This window comes from Haemorhous mexicanus, chromosome 22, assembly GCF_027477595.1.
Source record: "Haemorhous mexicanus isolate bHaeMex1 chromosome 22, bHaeMex1.pri, whole genome shotgun sequence".
NCBI lineage: Eukaryota > Metazoa > Chordata > Aves > Passeriformes > Fringillidae > Haemorhous > Haemorhous mexicanus.
In genome coordinates, this window is record NC_082362.1 from 6,713,291 (window position 1) to 6,730,767 (window position 17,477).

General features: G+C 46.5%; 1 protein-coding gene across 2 annotated transcripts in view; it reads right to left on the minus strand.

Moving 5' to 3' along the window:
* Positions 1-1,441: 1,441 nt before the first annotated feature.
* Positions 1,442-17,477, minus strand: part of SLC43A2 (solute carrier family 43 member 2) — a 32,060-nt gene continuing 16,024 nt past the window's right edge. For both annotated transcript variants that reach the window (XM_059865905.1, XM_059865904.1), the window contains exons 6-14: positions 16,296-16,388; positions 15,524-15,657; positions 14,918-15,120; positions 14,115-14,258; positions 10,619-10,757; positions 10,051-10,183; positions 9,101-9,174; positions 7,301-7,424; positions 1,442-6,471 (exon numbers count right to left, since the gene is read on the minus strand). In XM_059865905.1, the coding sequence (XP_059721888.1) occupies positions 6,310-6,471; positions 7,301-7,424; positions 9,101-9,174; positions 10,051-10,183; positions 10,619-10,757; positions 14,115-14,258; positions 14,918-15,120; positions 15,524-15,657; positions 16,296-16,388 (1,206 nt within the window). In that variant the 3' untranslated portion in view covers positions 1,442-6,309. The remainder of the gene's footprint in view (positions 6,472-7,300; positions 7,425-9,100; positions 9,175-10,050; positions 10,184-10,618; positions 10,758-14,114; positions 14,259-14,917; positions 15,121-15,523; positions 15,658-16,295; positions 16,389-17,477) is intronic.

The following is a 17,477-nucleotide window of genomic DNA, read 5'->3' on the forward strand; positions in this document are numbered from 1 at the left end:
GGGGCGGGGCGGGGCCCGCGCGGCTCTCCCCGCCCCCTCCCGGCCCCCTCAGGCAGCGCGCGCCTCCCTCACGGGCTTCTGCCTAGAGCGCCGCTGACGTTTTAAACTAAAACGCCTTGGGTTTTTGGTGTTTGGTGGGTTTTTTTAGGTTCTCTCATGACGTGTAAACTGCGCGGTGTTGTTTCAGCTTCAAGGCTGGGCTTGCCAGAGCAGTGTCGCAGTCTTCCCAGCAGTGCCGCTGGCAGGGGACTCCTGGCAAGCCCTCACGTTGTTCTGGATCAACTCATCAACTCATTTTAAGCTATAGCTTCTTTAGGTTCTCTCAAGAGGTGTAAACTGCATGGTTGTTACTTGTTTCAGCTCGGTACTCGGGTTCCCGAGAAGTCTCCATGCAGTGCTCCCAGAAATCTCCCTCCTGCCACCAGCAGGTTCTCCTTTAATTACAGAATGGTTTCACTTGGGAGAGACCCCAAAGACCCAAAAGTCTTCTTCCAGCCCCTGCCACGGGCAGAGACACCTTCCACTAACCCAGGTTGCTCCAAGCCCTGTCCAGCCTGGCCTTGGACATTTCCAGGGATGGAGCAGCCACAGCTTCTCTGGGGACCCTGTGCAAGAGCCTTCCCACCCTCATAGAGAATTCTTCCCAATATCTAACCTAAATTTCCTCTTTTCCAGTCTGAACCCATTCCTCCTTGTCCTATCACTACAGTGCCTGATGAAGGGTCCCTTTCTGGTTCCCCTGTAGCTCCTTCAGATACTGGTAGGTGCTGTGTGGTCTCCACACAACCTTCTCCAGGCTGAACTGACCCAAATTTCCCAGCCTGTCTCAATAGGGGGTGTGCTCCAGTATTTTTGTCAACTTTGTGGCCCCCCTCTTTTGGAAGAGTGGGGAAGGGAAATGACGAGTGACCAGGGTATTAACGCAAATAGCCAGGGGATAAGTCAGTGCTATAGTCAGACAGGGTGAGTGGCTTCAGGTTATGGGCTTCACCTTGTCACTAGGTCATGATTTATGGCGTTTTCAATGATTGTCATTATTGGATTGGAAAAGTAAACCACCACAGATTTAGCATCACCAAGCTAAGGCATGGATAACCGAGACGTGCAGCTTTGCTGTTGACACCTGTGATCCCTTCTAAGGCCACACTGTTCATTTGTCACTGTTTGACAGCAGTTCATAGTAAAGCTGAGCTCAATCCCATTCTCAACCTGCCACCTACAGGGTTTGGGTTTTTTTCTCAGAGATTAAACTCATTTGGAGAAGAAAAAATTAACTGGCTGTGGCTCTTAGCTCCTAACCTAGACAAGAGTCAAGGAAATATTCAACCTGGGTCCTTGCCCTTTGGCAGATGCCACCCTGTAAAGCATTCATGGTTCTGTAATCTCGTTAGGAAGCAACCAATGCTTTTATTATGTCCACCCTCAGAAGGAAAACTAATGATTAACTTATTATCACTTTATTTTGAGATAGTACTGCAAGAGTGCACATCACCTTACAAACACAGAGAAGATGACACAGGCCTGCCCCGAGGAGTTTACAATTCCACTTAGGCAAACACTACAAAAAAATTCTGTGGACAGGAAAAGGTGGGAGAGGTAATGCTGGCAGGTTAAAGAGTGGGTTTTCTGAAAGAGGGGATTGTCTCCAGAATAAAAAGCAGGTGACAGAGGGTCGGGCACAAGGAAGTGACAAACAGCAGTAGGAGGACAAGGTGGAGCACAGGACACCTGGTAAAAACAGATTGCACAGAGACAGGCTGGCAGCACATGGAGGAAAACAAGGACCTGTGAGCTTTATAATTAACATGTAAGATTGCAGCTACATAACACATCATTGTTTCAGCTATTCCAGAGAAGATAACATTGTGAATCAGAAGTGGCCTTTTTTTTTTAATAAAAAAACCCAAACCAGTCCATTCCCAATAGGAATCTGTTGTACTATAATACTATTTTCCATTATGAGCACGTTGCACTTTTAAACTGGGATGTAGGGAATATCAAAAAGCTCTGCAGATGCAGGGAAAAAAAAATCAAAGGGGAAAAAAAAAGAGTAGCAAATATATATATGTAGTTTAGAGATTTCACTCCTTTACCCTACAGTATCTGCTTTGAATTTCGTAGCATATTTTCCAAATTCATCAGCCTGTCAAGAGGGAAATCTCCTACTTGAAAACATTTTAGTGATTTACGGACTTAGTTAAAATCTCATTATCCTGCAATTTTCCTTTGCAGGCAGAGCATGAAGAGGCCAGGCTTTGCTGTGGGAGTTGAACATTTCAGTTGCTGTAGCAGCATTCCAGTTAAGTTGGTGTCTCAGCAAGATTTGCCCCCTTTTTTTTTCCCAGACATCTGTGTCCAGTTTCATCTCAAGGATCCAGATATAGCTTTACTCAGTGACTGTCATAGTGTGAGTGTCCTATTAAGCAGAACAGAACAGATTTTCTCTGCTACTTCTGACATTGTGTCATTGCATTAGTGCTATAAAGGCTGTGTCAACAGGGCTTAGGTTCTGACAGATTAGTGAAAGAAAAAAGCTGTCACCCTCCCTTCCCCACTCTGTGAATTCAATTTTATTTTAATACAAATGCAGATTAAATGCATGTGAGAGGCTGGAGAGCCTGGGAGCAGTGTCTCCAGAAGGTGCAATCGCTTTACACAGCAACACCTTTGACTCTGAGGTACTCACAGATCAGGTTTCTGCTTCCTTACATTCAGCTGGGGTTGCTTCCATGGAGCCCTTTCCCATGGCCACCCTCCTTGCACTTCCCATATGGATCAGGGTAAGGAGGTACAAAGGACACAAAAACCCCCAAGTCCTACAAATTCATCATTTAGGAATTAGGAGAGCAGTTCAACACATTGACCTATATTTGAGTTCTAGAGATAAATGCATTATTGATGCTGACTGCTGTGACTCTCTACTCTTTGGTAGCCCATTTATTTTTCCCTCAAGGTGGCTCGTGCACCAGGCATTGTCTTGGTCCTGAAACACTCAGCTGGGAAGCAGCAATGCTGTTTTCAACTCCAAATGTATATAATGTTATTATATACAACTCTATTTCCCTAAGCATCAAAGGCAAACTGCCCCTGATCAACCACAGTGACACAACCACCCCAGCTGTGTTTCTGCTGTGCAAGACAATGTTTAGAACAATCTGAAGGCAGAATATTGCCCTCCACTGACCCCACTGCTGCAGGAGGTGCATCTCTGAAGCAGTTATGCCACAATCAGTAGAGTGTTTGCACGTCTTGCATGCAGGTGCAGGTTTTTGATAGATAAATACGAGACTGAAATTAGTTTGGTTCACAACTGTCAAAATTAATTTCACCCCATAGATCAGACCAGTGTTTCACTTTAGCCCAGCATGTTTTCTCCAGCTTTGGCCAATTCTTACAAGACAGAACATGCAGACAAGTATCTTTCCTCGGATTTACTTTCTTATTTACAGCAACTTAAAATCTCCCTGAGTTAGTGGATGCATCAGACCATTGTTTAACCAGTCTCTTCTTTTAAAAAAATGGATACTTCTGTTCCCCACTACATTCTGCAGCAAAAAATTCCAGTTTGACTTTGCATGGCCCCAGAACATGATCCCATTTGTCTGTTCAACCCTGAACAGCTAAAAGCTCCCTCTGTACCCACCAGGACATGAGCTCTACTCCTCACAGCTGACCAGCAGCTTCTGACCACCATGGCACATCAGCAGAGACATGAAGCACACACATTCACCAGTTTATCAGATGAAACTGGATTTGAAGAGAACCCCAGTACAGGGCAGGATCTGGGAAGTGCAGTAGGGAGGTAGATGGCAGAAATAAAACTGTGTTCTTTAAAGAATGTGCAGTTAAATTAAAAGGCAGCAGCATCTCCACTAAGACTTCATTAAAATATGCCACTCTCTATTCCACTATTTTGCTGAGACATTTGTAACAGGCATTTAAGTGACATAAGAGTGGAAGAAATCACATTCAGTTCTGAAACTGAGGTGAAGTAATGCTGGCTAGCACACAAAACACCAACTCTGCTTTAGGACACTGAGACTATGGATGGAGGCTCACACACCTGATAATTAATCTGTCATTGTCATGCCATGGGTATCTCTGAGCAGGAACAGGACTCTTCTCAAAATATTTAGTAAGTATTGTAATATAAAATGCAGAAATCTGCAGAAAGCCCTCTGGCTGTAGCACTGCTGGTGTGTCTCTGAACATATACTTGAGACAAGACAGGTGACCAGCAAAATAATCAAAACTCTACCTTCTTAATTATTGCTCAAAAAGATGGAAAGCTCACTAAATCACCACCAAAAACACAAAAAGTTCCAGAAGAACACAGTGTTGACAACAGGCAATAAAGCTGCCTTGAAACAAACACATTTAATAAAGGCAACACATTAAAAAAAAAAAATCACAGATGTGTAAAATCTTCAAGTGGTGAATCCTTCTGAAACGAGTGACTGAAGACAAACAGGTACCACGGAGCAGCAGCGACTGGAGATGGCGCTGCCGGCCCATGGAGCGCTGGCCCTGCCAGGGACCCGCGGGGCTCCGGGCCCCGCTGCCGGGGCCCTGCAGCAAAGCTGACACCCTGCCCGGCCTGAGGTTCTGCCTCCTTCAAAGCCCCAGCGAAGGAGCTCACACCCAGCTCAGCTTCCAGGTAATTTCTCACAGGAAGGTCGCAGCACGGTGTCGTTTCTTGTACTTTTCCAACCAGACAGAGTTGAATGTCTGAGCCCCTGCCAGGCTTTGCAGTAAAACACCACCACTAGGGTCTCCATAATTGTTTTATTTCTGCCCCAACCTTCCCGCAGCCACCAGCTCAGCCCAGTGCAGTCGGTGCTCCTCCTCACCCCTGCACGGTCCTGCTCCAGCAGCTCCACTCAGTGCAGTCCTTAACACAGGGCTACAGAGCCTGGGCTGCCGATCTCAACAAGAAGGTTAAGGGCAGAAAAGTCTGCTTTAGACAAGGAAAACCTCTATAAAAATAAGCAGGTTAAAAATTCCCTTTGTATTCCCTCCCTGGTGTGAACAGGCCCGGGGCACCTTTACCCACAGTACTGCTCTGACAGTCAGCTTCACCTTACAATCAATCACCGGGTGCTCTGTCCAGACAGAGCATCAACATCGTAGAAAGCTCCTAGAACAGCCAAAGTGGCAGCATTTTGGTCAGTCACAGTAACCTGGTGTTCAGCAGCTTGGTGACCATTATCATAGCAAGGTAAATAAGCTATGGCTAAAGGAAAAACGACATCACATCACCCTGCCATATGTCCACAGGATCCAGTTACCAGACACAAAGGAGTGTTCTGCACTCCTGGCTCTTTTCACCAGCAGGTCAGCTCACGTGAACACCAAGGCATCTGAAGCCCCAGAACTCAGCTTCAAGAAGCTTCTCCACTTTACTGAACACACATTGCTGCTCCCCTCCCAGGGGCATGTCAGGGGGAAGGAGAGGCTAAAGGCAACAAAGTCTCAAAGCACTTCATCGGTAAACAAGATCCAATTCTTATCTCAGAGGCTCCAGGACTGCAGACAGTTTAAAAGACGTACAGATGAGTTTGTGAACCGGGAAGAAGAGGAACTCCAGGCCTCCAAGGCTTGGTCTAGGACCAGCAGTTCACTACAGGCTCTTCATTTCAGTGTGGAAGGCAGATCCATTGCTCACAGTCTGTGTCATTTGCAGTAATAAAAGGTTTGAGAGCTGTCAGTGCTAGCAGCCAACATTTAGCAAAACACTGAAGCTGTGCTCATACACATAGGAATAAAAACCCCTTCCCTGCCTCAGAAACAGGGATATGTCTGGAGAGACTGTAACACCACTGGTTCCAGCTACACATCAAGCAGAAAGACCATAATGAAGCCTTGGGGAGGGAGGACAGTGCAGCTTGCATCCGAGACTGTGTCAGCCAAGTTTGGGGGAAGAAGGGGAGAAAACAGACTGCAATGTGTTACATTTGCAAACTAAAGTTATGGTCTGTCTTCCCTCTTCTCCCATCTCTCTATTCCTTCTCTCCCCAGTTTCCCATGCAAACTCTCTGCTGCTGGAGAGTGTGATCAGGGGATAATTTAAGACACAATAGCTGTGTGGCCTTTATAAAAAGGAAAAGTGTCCCATGTTTTGGAATAAGGAGTGGGAAGTCTCCTCCTGCCATGTATCTGAGGAAATCTCAGTCATGATGTCCAGCCCTCACTCCAGTGATGAGCAAAGACTGGCAGAGCCAGGGGAGAAAAGTCCTGGCTTCCACCACAGGTAGAACCCACAGATGTGGTAGGAACTTGTACAGGGGAGGTTGTACATGAAGCACCAGTCTAAACAAAGGCTTCCTCAGTGGGAGTGCCATTGATTTTGAAGAAAAGTTTGGCATCTTCCATCTTCTGCTTTTTTTCTCTCTCTAGCCTGCGCCTGTAGCAGACCAGGTAGATTGGGAGGCAGAAACCCAGGAGGCTCAGGCCAAGCAAGCCAACATTCACCTGCAGGAGGAAAGCAAACCAAAATTAGGCTGGTTAGGAGAAGACAACAACCCAGTCACGCATGCAGCAGTGTCAGAGCCCAGCCCACATCACCCAGCTGTGGGCAAACCAGGAGACGCCCTGCTCCGTGTGCTGGCAACATCCTCCACTGTTTTCATCTTTACACTCCCGTGCCCAGAGAACCTTGTGTGTACAAGCTAAATGCTGCAAGAGTTTGTCACTCTGGATTATGGCTGTGGGAGTCTTGTTCCACAGAACAGGCAAGGGCTGTTTGAGCTGCAGGTGTTTCACACTAAGTTTGCTAAGTGAAGAGCAACAGGCATGGGCACATGTAGCTTAGAGACCAGAATTCTCCCCAGCATCACCCATGTCATGATTTTATTGAGCTGCCCAGGCTCTCAGCAAGACACCACATTAGCTCTTCCCTCAGCAGCCATTTGGCTTTTTGGACATTAACACCAGCAATCCAAAATTTATTGGTAATTGGAGCTTGTAGCTCTGAAGCATCACAGTGTTTTTCCTCAAGTTTGAGGTCTGCTCACACTCACCCATTTTAACCTGACAAATTCTGACTCACACCACATAAACTGTTAGTGGAAAGCATTCCCTTCCTCCCTTTCCATTCACCATAAGGGTTACTGGCTTTCATGCCCAGGGACTCATTACTCACACAGGGAAAGGTCTCCTGGACAGCACCAAGGTAACAGCAGACTGAGGTGCTTGTAAAATTACAGCTGTTTTTAACCTTGGTCTATGCACAGGAGTCCTTAAATGAACCAAAAATCATCTTAACCCCCAAGCTTTCACATCAAAACTGAGAAGAACTTGCCCAGAGGGGGTCTCCTTTCAAAGGTCCTGTCAGGGCCATGAAGAGAGGCTGCTGCAGGAGGGCAAAGAGGGCACTGATCAACGACTGCAGCCCTGTCAGGCTGCCAAACTGAGTCGAGGGGTATCTGTCAACAAAGAAAGCAACAGCATTATTATGTGTCACCTTGACTTCATATCACCCAGGTCAGATTACATTCCCAGTCCAGTAACAACAGAGACCAACGTGAGAGCACAGTCCCAAGACAGGCATAATGGGCAGAACTCCCTCCTGCTCTGTTTAACTGCCCCTTTTTACAGGATATTTACAAATACCCTGTGGTGTCACACTGCTCCTGAGAGCAGAATGGAGCTGGTGCCAAGGCTGGAGCCTTCCTCTTCAGATTATTCTCTTCCTGAGCACTCAGACTTTAGTAATACCAGATCCAGCACTTCTTTTGTTTTGCAGCTCTACTGTGGGCAAGTGGAAGTGCTTATACAGCTCCTGTTTCTATTGCACAGGGAGCAGAGTGTGGATATTTACAAGTTAAAAGCAGGGCTTCTTTATCCAGATGACAACACTAGAGGCTAAGCAATCATTTTCATCTGGTCATAACAATTTGCTCCCTTTGGAGATGAGTGAAACCTGCACAACAGGTTAGTGTTTTCCTTTTTAGAGGACAAGTCTGATCTTATGTCAAACTAAACAACACTGTTGACTGGCAAGTGCTGGTATCAGATAATATTAATGGAAAAATAAATTTCAGGAATCATCTAACATCTAACATCTTTCTCTTTCCATGACTGAGCAGTATTTAAAAAGAGTCAGGTTAAACTAAACTTGGAAAGAAAGAAGCAAATCAAAACCTTCAAATATTCAAAGAAGTCATATTCAAAGCAAAAATACCTCAACTCCAGGAAGTTCCAGAGTTGCAATGGTCAAATAGGATTAGTTTACAAGTAAGGCGATACTTACTGCAACATACATTTATTTACCTTGCCCAAGACAAAAATATTTTGCTTCTGGCTGCCAGGGAACCAAAAGTTTATACATTTCTGAAGCAGAGTCTTAGATGGGCTCTCTAGTCTGGATTCCCCAGACATGGGGATCTAAACCTTTGACAGAAAGAGTCTGTGGAGCTGTGGAGTCTCCATCCATGGAGATATCCAAACAAAATCACTTGCACTGCTGGACAACCTGCACTAGCTGACCTAGGTCTTGAGAGGTCCCTTCCCACCTCAACAAATCTCTGATTCCCTGAAAGAGAACAGCTCCTCTTTGTTCCTCTGTCCTAGCTCTCAGCACTGAGGGACAGATCTGTTTTCAAGGCCAAAAACATTGCTTAATGAGGAAGAGAGCATTTAGATTCAGCTATTGATAACTTGCAAAGTTGGAAACAGGATGGGTGATCAGTCCTGGGAAAGGGAGGAGGCATCACTAATGGTATCTTGAGCAATATTTTATCAATGTCAACTTCAGAGGAGAGCAGCAGCAATGTTTTCAGTCATGTTAATGTTTTACCTGGGCACATGCACACATCTGCTCATTGCAAGACAAAAAAAGCCTTGAGTTTTTACTATATAACCTGTGTGTCAATAGTTTAGCCTCACACATAACTGTTCCTGTCTCTGTTGCTAAACAAGGAAAGCACTGGGATTTCAGTCAGCTATTGTCATGTCTAGAGCTGACTGAGGAAACAAGTTGCATCATTTTTCCCCTCTGACCATGAAGACCTCATTCCTGATCTCCCTCTCCCCTGGACAGCCCATCATCCCAAACCAGTTTATCTGGCTAGTTACATCTTATAGGGAACCAGAGACTTACACAGCTGCATAGAGGCCTCCCACAGCTGAGTGGATGAATCCTCTCACAATTGTGTGCAAAATGAAGGACAGAATCTGAAAAAAAAGCAGAAAAATGTCACATCCTAGACACCCACTCAGGTGTGCCAGACCCCAACACCAGCCATTCCTAAAAGCTGTTCTTCTAAGGTAAGGTTGGCAAACCCAGCCCCAAAACCTGAAATATCAGCAGGAGGGAAGAAATTTGTACTTGTCTCCAGGCCCTGCTTTTCCTTACTTTGCACACACACAAGATTTCTCTCATTTGTAGGTGGCACTGCTGCAGGGACGTGTCCCCAGCAAGCCCTGGCCAGGATCACAATGCTTTCCCATGGCCACCAATTTAGTTAATTTTCCACAAGTTATTGCAGACAACACGTAAGTATGAACAAACTGCAGCTGTTTGCCTACATCATCAAGGTGTGTTTAAGTATAGCATAAAATCACTAAACTCCTCTGCCAAAAATAGGTGGTGCCACAGAATAAATATTTTAATAGGTTTATAATCCCACAGGTACCATTGGACACAGCATTTGATGCAGGAATAAGCTGCTGTACACATCACCATGTTATGCTGCTTGCTGCAAGTTTTTCCAGTCTTCAGCAGCTTAAATCAGGCCCAGTTTAAATGCACAGGCACTGCTGAGAGGATCTTGGTGGGCAAAAATTTGTTGCCACACAGGGCAGCTGCAGAAACTTTCAAGTGCAAATAAATTCTGAATCGAGTGGCATTTTAACTATAGCTGCTTGTTCAGGTTTTCCCAAGAGATCTAAACTGCACAGTGTTATTTGTTTCTGCTCTAAAAGCAGGGCTTGCAAAGCAGGATGGAAGTTTCCCAGCAGTGCCAGTCCCAGCCCTTCTGCCACCACCAGCAGGTTCTCCTGGCACTGTGCTGTCATTCTGCCAGCACCCCACCCATTTCACCTACTCACCTGCAAGGGTAGATTAGGAATAAGACAGGTGATTCCAAATCCAACCAGCAGGAAGTTGGTGAATACAAAGGCATTGGTGGAGTTGGTGATTTTCTGGATCTGACGGTCACGCTTTTTCTTTTTCTTCTCACCTCTGGAAGGACAGCAAAACCTGGGTTACAAACACTCCCAGCAGCTGCTGGGACTCACAGCAAGATTGTCTACACATCACATCAACTATCTACACCAGTCTGGTTACAGATCTGCCTATGGAGGTGCTGGGATCTCCACCAGTGGAAGCTGAGGAACATCTGGGTAATTATTTCAGTGCTGTTACTCTTACTCTTAGGCTAGGAGGGAAGTCTGAGCCTCTCCTGCTACAACTTAAATTTGCTCTTCTCGACTGATCTTAGTGGACATGGAAGATAGTCTGCTCCTTTCCTCTGCAATTATCAAATCTTCCTTCAGGCTTTCTTTTCTATACTGAAGAGCCAATATTCTTTTCAGTCTTTGATCCCACAACACACAAGGCAGAGCAGAGGGGGCCTGCCAGGTGGCTGCATGTCCCGTGTGGGGGCACACTACGCACTGCTCAGCGTTGTTCTCCTCATTCTCTTCTGAGCCATCATCACACTCTTTCATTCTCCAGTCCATGATGTATCCGATCACAGGTGCTGTCAGCAGGCACAGCAGCTGCAGGACCCCAAAAATGGAAGTGTAGAAAGCCACTGCAGGGGGAAAAGAATTATTAAAAATAGTTTTCAGTCCAAGCAATAGAAAAAAAATATTGAAAAAGCCTTCCCATTGATCACTTCTCTTATTAGTCATTCATCAACCTTCCAGACATCAGAATAGACATGCTGCTGGGCACACTTCCTTCAGCCATTTTGATCCTGCACTGGAATTCTCTGGGCAGCAGCAGGTAGGGCTCCAAAAATGAGGACACAGCACCCACTCAGTGTCAGTGAGATTTATTCTGGGCAGGACCAGCAGGAAAAGTTTTTATCAGCTTTGTGTGCTGCACAGCCAGGTCTGCTTTAGTCATCTCTCCTGCCTTGTTGGGAGCTGCAGCTACAGATTCTCCAGCTGGGATGCTCCAGTGAGGACAATCAGGCTGGGAAGGTGAGAACTAACCCAGTTTGTGCTGAATGAACAAGTTTGGGAGAAAGGGGACAGGAGATTAACATCTAAAAATAACAGCAGTTGTGAGCAATTGTTATAAAGCTCAAAGTGATGAAAATTTCGTGCTAACAATGAGAGAAGTGTCTCCATGGCTTGCTAAGGGAAAGCTGATGCCAGCAGACTCAGAAGAAATTGTCCCTTCCTGTTACTGAGTAGTTCCCCCACCCTGCAAGGCTTTTTTCCACTTCCTCTCAGCAGCCCACGTGGTGACTGAGGCACCACACAGAAGGGCTGGTGAGTCATGGTGTGCCACAGCTCCAAAATAAGGATGTAGCTCTGAAAGTGCCCATCTCAACACAGAGCACAAGTTACAGCCCTGTAAGCAAAGCAGCTGAAATTTTCATTTGTCCCTCCCGTTTCGAAGTCTAGCCAAAGCACTACAGCCAGGATTTCCACCAAAATCCACTTGGTAATGGAGAGAAAGTTTCCAACAAGCCTCTCTCTTCTAAACAGTTGCAGCAAACCCCAGCAGGGCTGCTCTGCTGTGCCCAAGCATGGCACCTGGTGATCTTTTCCTGGCTCCAGCTGCTGGCAAAGGAGCTGAGAGGAACTTCCAACCTCCAAACTCACATTCATGGCCCCGTTCCTGCCACAAAGACAAGCCCTGAAGTGACCCCACATCCCCTCTCATTATAGCAACTGCTGCAGCCAAGAGAAACAGGTGGCATCACTCTCTGTGAGCACTGCAGGAGCTGATTTACTGGTGTCTGGTTATTTTTTAATAGAGGGTAAGAAGCAAGCCACGCTGTCATGTTTTGCCTCTTTATGCTACCCTGAACACTTAATCTTAGGCTCTAAACAGCAAGGGCAGAGGCCAGCTTGAATTAGGGAGTGAAATTGATGGGGTCAGCAAGGGAAGGGGAGGAAACACAGTAGCTGCTACAAAACAAGGCCCCCTCAGCTTATCTGTCATCTTAAAAAATATTCTTTCCCAAGGAGAAAAAGCAAGAATACCAAGCAAAGGAAACACACATGGCTACAAGCCTTTCCATTCCCTGTTTTAGATGCTTTTCACTCAAAACTACCCTGAACAAGCACCTCACACTGTTGAGTTTTCCAGCCAAAGTCTCTCAGTATCACCACATTTGAGAGCAAGGTGACAATTAATGAAAGATATAGACAAATTTTCAGGTTCTAGGCATAACAGGTCTCCTCTCCCCTGCCTTCCTACAACACAATTACACAGTCATTTACAGAATGAACCCTTAAGCTTCTTTCTCATCTTTTGGGGGGTTTCAGCAGATAAGTAGCCACAGGCTGACTGCTCTCTCCACCTTTTGGTTTCCTGACAGGTCCAAGTCACCAAAACCTGCACAGAAAGAACTTTCAAGGACACTGTGCCTCACTGCAACTAAAGACTTCACTACTTATCTGCCTGATTTTCCCCACATCCTTCTCTCCTGTTGTAATCCCAGGAATATTGAACTTTTGACCACAACACTTGCAGGGTTTCACTCTCCCCTCCCTCAATACTCCCAAGGGCAGCTGCAGGTGGAGGGAGCTCTCTGAGCAAACCCCACTCAAGAGAATAAATGCAGGAATCACGAGGAATGTGAGGGAGCAGCATCCCATCCCCTCCTGTTGCACACACAGATTGCAGTTCTGGAGAGCTGCACGTGCCTTGGAGCTGCTCTTGCAGCAGAGCCTGACACTGCTGAGACCAGACAATACCACTGTTTTGCTGATGCCATGGAAACACCAAGACAGCGACTGCACTGCTACAGCCCAGGCTACAATCAGGGGGAGGAAGGGAAAAATAGGAAGAAATCTTAAAGGTGGCACAGAAGAATTGCAGCAGACTCAAGGGGCACGATCCCTGTTTTAGCAGGGAGCTTGATCTAAGAATTGGCAGCTTATACAGTTAATGTTAGTTCTGAAATTCCAAGGAGGGGAGGAGAAGGAAAGAAATTAAAATTAAATTAATACAGCAAGCCAGGGTAAAAATAAATAATTTTTTAAAAGTGGTGTCAGAGTTACAAGGTAAGCAGAAAAGGAAGCAGTGTTGGGAAAGGCAGGCAGTGTGAAATTTGTCCTGTTTTGCTGTTTAATGTCTAAGCTGGCTCCTGAGCCAGGAGATAAAGAGCTGAATGCTGCAGGCTGTCAGAGGCTCAAGAAACAAAGCAATTCAGGGAATGCCAGGGCACTTGGAGTTTCCTGAGTTTCCTTCCCTCCCCCAGAGCTCACTCCTGCTTTCAAAGGAGTGCCTCTTGATTTATCAGCTTCATGCAATCCAGATTTAACAAGTTCAAACTGGATCTTACTACAAAGGACAAAAACAAAACCAAAAAAAGGCTAAGTCCTGTTTTGCAATCCTGGGTATTTTTGACAGTAAACTAATGTACTCTTTCCTGTTTGCTCCATGAACTTCATCAGAACTATAAATGCAGGGAGTCCAGCACAGGGAGCAGCCCTGAGCCTCCCCAGCACCCACCAAGCTACACAAAAAAACAGCTCTGACTTCACTTCTCCCCCCTGGGTGCTGGGCTGAGGCACTGAGTCCAAGCATTACTCATGAGAGTCAGCTGCTCTGCATTCTCTGCTTGCTTGGGATAACTTAAGCAAATACCTGATGAAATAGGTTTTCCAGTTAAAATAAAAATTAGCAGTCCACCCCCAGGGGTTACTTGTAAGAGCCTATGTGGGGCAATAACGTGGGGCAGTATCTGACAGACACAGGGTTAAAATTAGCTTGACATTCAAGCACCTACCTCACTGCCCCTCTGTGCTGGGCTGGTTCCAGCCCTCCCCTGGACCCTCCCAGCAGCTGTCAGTGCACTTGGACACCATGGATTGCCCAGCATGGAGGATCTGCTGAGTAATCAGCTGCTCTGCCTTCACTGACCAAGTCTGGGGCAGCTCCCAGCCCCAAGGAAGTAGCTAAAGATCTTCAGAGGTTCCCCTACCTTGACTTTCATCTCCAGACAGAAACTCCAGGATGGTGTTCATGGCTCCCATGTAGAAGATGAGCCTCAGCTGAGTGACACACATGGTGATGAGGCTGAGCAGCAGGATGGGACTGAAGACACTCTTCATGAAGGAGGGAGTAGCTGCAGAAGGAATAACAGAGTCTCTGAAGAAGGCAGCACACCCTGGCCAACATTTACAGTTTTGCCTCTGGCCTAGTAGGGCCTCTCCTGGCCAGGAGTGCCAGTGGCAGCCCCTGGTGCCTCACAAACTCCCACCATCAACAGCTGCAGATGCTTGGAGTTTGGCTACCCTGGGCAAGGCAGCAGGAAGAAGGCTGGCCTGATTCAATGGATTAGGACAAAAAGAAGCCTCAAACCATTTGCTTTCACCATCAGGGCCATGTTGGATGGGGCTTTGAGCAACAGGTTCTGGTGGAAGGGGTGGAATTAAATGATCTTTAAGGTCCCTTCCAGGTCAAACCATTCTATGATGCCCCAGAGTAAAGAAGGCTTGGTCATGGTGGCAACAATCCACCTAAGAGCCAGCAGTGACCAGCTGCCCTGTCCCCCTGCAGCCACACCAGCTCCCATGTGCTGTCCCCACCACTGGCTACACCATTTGTGTTCAGGGAAGGACACAAGGACAGGATTCCTTACATAACTCATGTTCCAGTCCTGGTGGCTGGCACGAGGCCCTGGCAACACCTGGATCACGTATTGCTCCCTTCCAAACAGGTCTGGAGCAGAGCAGGGAGGCCAACAGGCCCGTGCCAGCACCCTGGGGCACCCCAGAACCACACCTGCACTGTCAGGCTGGCACTTTACTTCCAGGTCCACTGTAGACAGACAGAGCTTGTTGTTCTCCTGCAGAGCTGCTGGCTCCTTGGGGCCCTTCATGGAGCTCCCCACACTGAGACGGCGCCCCACGGTCGTCACTTGCTTGTAGAACTGCTTCCCAGTGATTTTGTGGTCAAATCCCAGCCAGCTGAACTTTATTTTCACCCTGTTGGGTTGCAAAGAGCGTGAGAGCTGCAACACAGGGTGAGGAGTCAGAGGCAGCAACGTTGCAGGAGTCAGAAAGGCTATTTGTGGATTTAAGGCACTGGTTTCCATTACAGACCCACAAATGGTTTTGATCCAGAGCACACTGAGATACTTTCCCTGGGCCAACTTGGCATAAATCAATATCAAAATACTTATGATCAGGAACAGATCATTTTCCCTTCGTAATTCCCACAGTTTGGAAAGTTCTACTTTGCACAGGTAATCACATGCTAATAGCAGGCAGAAATCCTCAGCCTAAGAGGTGGCAGCAATAAACAACATGCAAGGGGTTCCCTGTCTACTCGTCTAAATTCTTTGTGCCAGCTTTTCCTAGAGGAATGGGATTAGCCCTGGAGACTTACGAGTAGTCCATGTCTTCTGGTCCTGGGAAAGGCTCCAGGGGCCAGTTGAAGAAGCAGTTGAGGAAAACAAGGCCTGCACAGCTTGCCCAGACAAGCAGGATAAGGATGAAGGAGACCCCAAAGTCATATATAACCTGGGAATCACAAGGGAATATGGGTTTGGCTACAGGAGCAGAAAGATGCTTCAATATTCTTGGAATGAAGTCTGAGAGGAACAGGGAAAGAACATCATGATACACTTAAAATGGGTTGAACTCAAGTGGTAACAAAAAACAATTTTGTGACAAGGACTTTCTTGGAAAACCAGCAGGAATTTCCCTGTACATCTGAGACTGCAATGAAACATCCCTGGTTCAGAACCAGGTGATTTATCCAGGCAGCCCAGGTGACCATCTCATGTCCCTTCAGTGCCATCTGCCAGCCATAAATTATGTTCAAAGCCAACCATTGGTGACCATCACACAGATAAAATACACATGCGTATTAAAAATACATATATAGACACAAGTTAGAGATTAACAAAGCAATCTTTTCTAAAAAAAAACTTTAGTTTTTCACTTCTACTTAGCACTTCTAAAGTTTTCTATCTGCTGCACTCTTGAGGCAGTCACTTGGGAAGTCTCTAATACAGACAGGAACTGAATCTTGCAAATGCACATCCCTAAAAAAGAGCTTTAGCAAATGGTCTCTCTTTCTTTCCACTTTATTGCTAAACAGGGCAAGACACCAGCACAACACCACCAGTCACAAGCCTTGATCCCCACAGCCTCACCTTGATTCCAGGGAAAGTCACAGCAGAGGAAGCATAGGAGCCAATCATCAGAGCAATGAACGTGGAACGAAGGTCCCCAAACATGTTGGGCAGCTGGGGAGAGAGAGGAAAATCAGTTGGAGCAGTTTGCTGCTAAGGGAACGAGGCTTTCTCGAGGAGATATTGGCATTTAGGATTAATTCTCCTGGATACCAGAATGTGAAGCAGCCAGTTTTACTTAGGCATGACTTAGCTCTTTAAGATATTACTCTGCAGGTTTCACTGGTGTCTCCAGAGACAGGGAATGTCTACAATCCAAGATTTATGTGCTTACTGATGCTGCTTCTTTCCAGACTGACAGCATATTTTGCATCATTCACCTTTAGCACAGGAGCATTTGCTCCAGCTCTTGTGCTTTCTTTAAAAGTTCCTTACCCCCAAAACCTTTAGCCACCACTTTTCCTCTCCCACAAACACATGGCCAAATTCTCTGTTTATCACCCTCTTTTTAGTCAAGGGTTGTTAGACACAGGCTTCAGTCTTAAACACACCCTGAGCTGCCAGCTTTGTTAATGCACCTTGGGTCAGCACCCAAATCCTTTGCAGCAGACCAGAAAGTTCCTGTTATAACAAGAAGGAACAGAGACAAGCACAAATGGTGCTGCTGTTTGCATTTCCATTTCTAGCCATCTCCAAAGCTCCTCCTGTGGCAGCAGACTCTCTGCTGATCATTTCTGCATCACTGGGATGGCTCAGATGCCTCAGCACACTATCCCAGAGCTAGTTGCAAGGAAGGAATCACAAACACCAGATACCCAAGGATTTCTCACTCAGCACAGCTACCGAGCTCTGCAGCAGACAGCATGACATTGCTACTCCTGCCAGCCACCCCTCTTCACTGCCTGGGCTCCCATCAGGTGTGCTGGCACTGCTGAGAGCAGACCAGGCTGGTTCTGCAAGGAGCTGTTGGGAAAGCAAAGCTCTCACTAAGGACAGGCAGCAGCAGTTCACAGCAACCACTTCTGTCACCTGAACAGCAAAATCACTCCCAGGGTGCCTCACCAGCCCCTGCTTCCACTCAAGATCCAAAGGCAGAAACAGCTGGCAGACCTTCCTACTCTGCTGGGAAAGGAAGAATCCCCTCTTTTCCTAAATAACCAGAAGTGAACAAGTTTCCATCACTAACTAGAAACTGGAAATTAC